We start from the raw sequence: 7415 nt of genomic DNA on the forward strand, positions 1-7415 counted from the left end.
CACTCCTAGATGGTCGTATATAAAACCTAGTGCTGAGTATTTTTTTCTACAATACACAAGACACAAAGCCATTGAATCATTTTTGTGAACACTCAAGTCATACACACCTGGCTTTCTGTGAAAAGAGCTGGCCATCGCTGTAACATCTGGTCGATGGGAGGCTTGTTTTTGACAACTTCTTTTCTCCGAAGTGCCAATGTCATATCCATCTTTTTCATAACAAGGGATGCATTCTGCTTCGTCTTCATCATTTCTGTTACCAGAACCTGGCGACAGGTACACAGGTATTTAGCAAATAACATATCGTCTTAGTTTTCCTGTGGCATACCAAACAGAAACAGACAATTGATTTAAGTTTGACTGGTATTTCACAAATATAACTATTTCTATTTATACCAATTAGGTATTTTCAGACTGTTTCTTTAAAATGGATGACATTTAGGCCACATGTCAGTGTTTGTGCAATGTTCCTTTCTGATCAGCAAACCTACATTATGGAAATTAATATGTCCGAGTCACACATTCATTTATTGGTGCCTTTGTCACGGGTATAAATGCTATTATTTATTGGGGGGGGGAACTAAAAGTGAAAGCTGAAAATGTGTACCTGACTGGTCTTGACTGGTCCTCACTGCTCACAAACAGCCCCTTAAGTGAAAAATATAAAACAGATGTAGTTAATGCTTTCATGTGCTGACAAACACTGCATTTTCAAAAAAAAGTTGTCAATGAAAAAAGTTTGCATTGCACCTAGAGTAATTAATACGTAAGTAATAGATGAAAAATGTCGATGGACTGGTTAACGTCTCACCGAGAGCCACTTCAAATTCAAACACACGCTTTCCACCATGTGTAGCAGGTAAGCTAAAATGGCGTCGCTAGTATTAGCTATCTAGCACTCACCTGATTAAGCTAACTGCACCGCAGCCGTTGCGCCACCGCCTTCCTCTCTCCTCTGCCCGATAAAGAAGCGGGACCCCCGCTTCGTCCGTGGCGGCTCCCGTGTCCCGTCCGTCCGGTGCGCTCGCTTTCGCCGTCCGTCCGGTGCACAGGTCCGGTGAGCTCGCGTTCAAACAAACAACCGTCCCTAGTACTACACGCAGCATCACGATCCACGCGCATGGAGAGCTTCACCTTCTTCAGCAAGCACAGGCGGGAAGAAGGTACCTTCTTCTTCGTTGTCGTTTTCGTCCTTACAGGTGCACGTCGCCACCTACGACGCGGGGTGTGTAACAGCATGACTTGAAAACTCAAGTTTATACAACCAAAACTTAAGAATTTTTGTATATTCCACTTAAAATTATCCACCAACTTCATTACTCACAAATGTTAGTATATTCTACTCCAAATTAGTAGAATAGACTTACATCTGATAGTAATGGTATCATACTTAAATTTTTTATGTACATTCAACTTAAATTTTCCATCCCAGTAGATGTCCGGGCTTACAGTGTGATGGAGACAAAGTGAAACTCCTGTGAGAGAATAACTGAGGCAGTTTCCTCCTGAAACTCCACAAACCTAATTTTTATGTTCAGTCTCTGTCTTTGCTGCTTTTCTGCACTAAAACAGCTTCATCGCAGAGAAATGAGCAAAGTTTTCTTCCACTCGCTAATTTTCAAACCCAGATCTTGTTTGTGATCTCATTGGATGAAGAGAGTTCGTCACACAGATTTAAAGAAGTGGAGAAATAATGGTTTGGTGAAGTTTCAGAGTGAAGATGTTGAGTTGAGTCCTGACACACAAGCCACATATTTGAGATATTGTCAACTTGAGGTCGTTCCGTTTATCGTGCTGTTGATTTTCATGAGGATGAAACTTCCCAACGAGTTTGTGGTGTTGCTTCAGTGTTTCACGTCGTCACCTCACGGACAGACGGTCCTGGGTCGTACAGGTAGAATCTAGATTTGATCAAATCTTCTTCATCCTAAAAATTGTCCGAGGTTTAACCCACAAAATAAACTTGACTGCTTGAAGAGGTTTTGTAATTTCTGCAGAGTTAAAACAGTAAACGGTAAAAACACTCAGGATTAGGTTCCTGACGAATGCTTGAAATGATTTGCTCCAGAAAGAAAAATGACAATATATTTAACTTCAGGCATTTTCCAGATACTACTAAACCTTTTTTTATTATGGTAAAAGGTGATTAATGAGATGATAGATCGATTCTATAACAAACACATTGTTTATTGTCATTATTGTAATTGTTATTATTATTATTACTATTATTATTCTATTATAATATGACTCAGGGTCCAGATATAATATACAACATAGATTAAAATTCATACAAAAGCCCAAAGAGAGAAACATGTATTATTATGATTGTCCTTTGCCTTCAGGTATGATCATATAATTTACAATGATCACACTGATATCTGGATTTTATAAAGTAAATAAAAGGTCTTAATAGATATTATTTTAAAATCTTGTTGTTTAAAAGTACTTTAACAGTTTAGGAAGACTCTGTTGTTTTAAGGGTTAACGTTTATAATGACCACATGTTGTAGGTCCTGCATAAAAAACCTGTGTGTTGTTATGAAACATGTGCTGTGTGTGAAGTTAGGATGTTACGAGCTGCACCTGAAGGCAGCACGGTGTCCTCCCTGTTGTCCCCTTCAGGTTCAGGACAGTCTCCGGAGTGTCTGCTGCTGGAGGTGGGGTGTGTCTGCTCTGCTGCTGGAGACACTGGAGAGAGAGAGTCAAGCCACACACAACGAACCAGGAAGCTGCACGAATTACTTCTTTAAAATAAAAGCCCTGAAACTGAACATGTATAACAATAACAACAATAAAAATGTATTTGGATATTTTCTTAGCTTGCTGTGAATTTCCCGGATATGTTCCTGCTGTATTCTCTCGAAGGGGCAGGCAGGGAAAAGTTCTAGAAAACCTCCGGACCAACAGACTCTGACTTTATTGATAATTTCTAGAGAAAACGACCAGACGTCAATTCTGCTCTGAAATCTGCTCAACTGGCTGAATTCCTGTTAAAGGTCCAGAGTAAGATTTAGGTCAAATTCATCTATTGGCAGAAATTGAATATAAAAACATATAAATATAAAAACAACCCTAATGATGTTTTCAACTGTGTGTTTGATTTAAATTGTACGAGTTGTGGTTTTCTTTACTCTTAAATGAGCTGTTATATTTAAATACTTTATATTTAAATGCTTTATATTTACATCGGGAGCGGTTCTTCTCTACGGAGGCTGCCATGTTTTTTACAGTAGCCCAGACTGGACAAACTTATCTTTTTGTGTTTTTATGACAACTGAAGGCTACTGAAGGCTGAGGTGAGGTATTCAGCTACAATATTACATTTCACCACTAGATGCCACTAAATCACACAAACTGAACCAGTGACATGTTTTTCAACGTTTGGAAATATCTATTCCAATGCTTGAAATGATTTACTCCAGAAAGAAAAAAGACAATATATTTAACTTCAGGCATTTTCCAGATACTACTAAACCTTTTCTTATTATGGTAAAAGGTGATTAATGAGATGATAGATCGATTTTATAACAAACACATAGGTTCAAAAATGCTTCAAATTGCCCTGTTTTCTGCACTCCCCCACTCAACACTTGTGTGTTAAATGAAGTGGTAGATTCTTCCTTATCAGTGAATGTCAATGGTCTTTGCTCAGTTGTTTCATCTTCTGCAGCCACTTCCACTCTCGATGCTTGCGAGGTTGCATTTAGGGCCATGAATTTTTCTTTTTACATTTTGCCGTGGAGTATGGAATATTGGCTGCCACATATGGAGTGGTGTAAGCTGGAAGCATGTCCACATCCTCTGCTGCAACAAGGTCGGAGTCTGGATAGAGGTTAGGGACGTCTGGTATTCCATATATATTTCTACTGTACAGATCCTATTTATTACATTTTCACTTTAATATGCACAATACTCTGCAATATATGCACAATACTCTGCACTTTACTGCCTTTTTTTTGCACTTCTGGTTAGACGCTAAACTGCATTTCGTTGCATGTGTACTTGTACTGTGCAATGACAATAAAGTTGAATCTAATCTAATCTAATCTAATTATATAGAAACAGTTTGAGCAGTTTATCATTTTCTTTGATAAAAGCTGAACAGTTGTTTACATGGTTCCTTTGCTCTTTGTCATTGTTCTTCTTTAGAACGCCATTAACTTTGCTGTAAGTCTGTATCATCTCTGGCTGCATGTGCTGTTGTAACAGCTCAGCTTCACACTGAGGGAGACAGAGTTTTAGAAATCAGTGTCTGAGTCTCTGAAACGACCTGAGGAAATATAGCAGGCTGAGTCAGAAGTTTCCTTTAAATCCAAACTTCAAACGTGCTGTTATCGTAGCACGATTTGATCTAATTCTATTTTTTTAAATGTGGTCACGATTACATTTCTGTCTCCTGTAGTGTTTTTATACTTTGACTCTTTCATACGTGTGTTTTAATGTATTTTTACTTGTCTTTTTTTATTTGTGAAGCCCTTTGTAAGTTGTTTTTTATTCCATTGAAAAGATTCGTTAACTTTTCTGGAAACTTTGAAGAATGTGTATCTTACAACCTGGGCTGTTGTGAGCTGAATGTGACAGTTCAAAGTGCAACTATTCACTTTGAGATGTGATAACACAGATAAAAACTCACAACCAGCTCCTCCCAGTCAGGATATCTCTGTGTCTCCTCCCTTCACAGGTGTGTCTGTGTAAGAACCAGTGAACAACAAGCTGTAAAGTATGGGAGCTGAGTCACTGCATGGAGTGTATGAGAGAGGGAGGAGCAGAGATCTGGTTGTGTTGAGAGGAAGTGAATCTGTTCTAAAGTCTCTGGCAGCAGCTGAAATGGCGCAGCAAGAAAATCAACTGGACAGAGAAAGGTTCTCCTGTTCGATCTGTCTGGATCTACTGAAGGATCCGGTGACTACTGTCTGTGGACACAGCTACTGTAAGAGCTGTATTAACACCCACTGGGATAAAGGGGAGGAGAGAGGAAGCTACAGCTGCCCTCAGTGTAGACAGACCTTCACACTGAGGCCTGTCCTGGAGACAAGCACCATGTTAGCTGATTTAGTGGAGGAGCTGAAGAAGACTGGACTCCAAGCTGCTCCTGCTGATCCCTGCTATGCTGGACCTGAAGATGTGGCCTGTGATGTCTGCACTGGGAGAAAACTGAAAGCTCTCAAGTCCTGTTTGGTTTGTTTGGTCTCTTATTGTGAAAAACACCTCCAGCTTCATCTTCAGTCAGCTGCATTTAAGAAGCACAAGCTGGTGGAGCCATTGGAGAATCTCCAGGAGAACATCTGCTCTCGTCACGACGAGGTGATGAAGATGTTCTGCCGCACTGATCAGCAGTGTATCTGTTATCTCTGCTCTGTGGAGGAACATAAAGACCACGACACAGTGTCAGCTGCAGCAGAAAGAACTGAGAGGCAGAGAGAGCTCGGGCTGAGGAGACGAACAATCCAGCAGAGAGTCCAGGACACAGAGAAAGACGTGAAGCTGCTTCAACAGGAGGAGGAGGCCGTCAATGGCTCTGCTGATAAAGCAGTGGAGGACAGTGAGGAGATCTTCACTGAGATGATCCATCTGCTGGAGAAAAGAAGCTCTGATGTGAAACAGCAGATCAGATCCCAGCAGGAAACTGAAGTGAGTCGAGTCAGAGAGCTTCAGGAGAGACTGGAGCAGGAGATCACTGAGCTGAAGAGGAAAGACCATGAACTGAAGCAGCTCTCAGACACAGAGGATCACAACCAGTTTCTACACAACTACCCCTCACTGTCACCACTCAGTGAATCTACACACTCATCCAGCTTCAGGATTCGTCCTCTGAGGTACTTTGAGGACGTGACAGCAGCTCTGTCCCAGGTCAGAGGTCGACTACAGGACATTCTGAGTGAGACAGAGACGGAGATTTTACAGATTGTGTTTCAAGTGGATGTTTTACTGCCACAACCAGAGCCAGAGACCAGAGCTGACTTCTTAGAATATTCACAGGAAATCACACTGGATCCAAACACAGCATACAAATATCTGTTATTATCTGAGGGAAACAGAAAAGTAACATGGATGAGAGAAGTTCAGTCTTATTCTGATCACCCAGACAGATTCACTGGTTTGCCTCAGGTCCTGAGTAGAGAGAGTCTGACTGGACGTTGTTACTGGGAGGTGGAGGTGGAGGGGGGAGGAGTTTATGTAACAGTCACATACAAGACTATTAGAAGAGCAGTATTCTCACTTGAATGTGCATTTGGATACAATGATAAATCTTGGTCGTTATATTGTGACAGAAACAGTTATATATTTCATTACAACAGGATCAAGACTCCAGTGTTGGGTCCTGTGTCCTCCAGAGTCGGAGTGTACCTGGATCACAGTGCAGGTGTTCTGTCCTTCTACAGCGTCTCTGACACCATGACTCTCCTCCACAGAGTCCAGACCACATTCACTCAGCCGCTCTATGCTGGAGTTTGGGTTTATTGTTCTGGAGCCACAGCTGAGTTCTGTAAACTCAAATAGACTCGAGTCATTAAAAGCAGTGATTTAGATTCTGTGTGTAAATCTTTAACTTCTTTTGTCTCCATGTTTGTTGATCAAAGTTCGTCATGGTGACGTTTCTGCTCTGCACTGAGACCAGCTTTCAATCAAACACTGACCTTCCTTTATCACACATATTTAGTTCTCACTTTGTAAGGACAGAAATTTATAATTACACTGACATGAATGTGTTTGAATGAACTGATGTTGCTGTTGTTTTCTAAATCAAAGTAGAAATCAGGTTGTGTGATGTTTTAGAACCTGTGTTGATCCTGATTCTCATCAATGAGCTGATTATTTGTTCTTTTCTTTTCCACATGTGAGATTGAGGTGAAAAAAACTGATTGTGTTTCCAAGAACTCACTGAACAAGAGTCACTGAACAGACTTTACTGATGAAATGATCAATGACCTCAGAGCTTCATCATGTCCAACAGATCAACTACACGCTGTTTGGATTTACAGAGCATCAGTGTTATGGGATGTCTGTCCATATTGTATTTACATATTTAGTGAACAAGCTTATTGATCTGCTGCTGCGTAGGTTTCTGTTCTTTAAGATTTTCCTGATCTGAACTAGCAGTTCCATTGGACAGTGTCCTGATCGAGTCCCTCTGAGGGTTTGTTCTGCAGCTCTCATCACATGTGTTTATTATACATGTGATTATACATTTAAATCTCTTATATATGTATAAAGCAATACAAATCTAATGTGTGAAGAAGCTGAAAGTTCAAATAAAGAATGAATCCAATCTGTTCTTTTGTCTTAATTCCAGGATATCAATCAAAACTGATGGAGGCAGTTTCCTCCTGAAACTCCACAAACCTAATTTTTATGTTCAGTCTCTGTCTTTGCAGCTTTTCTGCACTAAAACAGCTTCTTTGCAGAGAAATGAG

General features: G+C 40.4%; 1 protein-coding gene across 1 annotated transcript; it reads left to right on the plus strand.

The window, feature by feature from the left end:
- Positions 1 to 2797: 2797 nt before the first annotated feature.
- LOC133027777 (tripartite motif-containing protein 16-like) lies at positions 2798 to 6501 on the plus strand. The gene is made up of 2 exons (XM_061094894.1): positions 2798 to 2825; positions 4823 to 6501. The coding sequence occupies exons 1-2, from the start codon at positions 2798 to 2800 to the stop codon at positions 6499 to 6501; spliced, it is 1707 nt and encodes a 568-aa protein (XP_060950877.1).
- Positions 6502 to 7415: the final 914 nt, after the last annotated feature.

Source organism: Limanda limanda, chromosome 21 (genome assembly GCF_963576545.1).
Source record: "Limanda limanda chromosome 21, fLimLim1.1, whole genome shotgun sequence".
In the NCBI taxonomy this organism is placed as follows: domain Eukaryota; kingdom Metazoa; phylum Chordata; class Actinopteri; order Pleuronectiformes; family Pleuronectidae; genus Limanda; species Limanda limanda.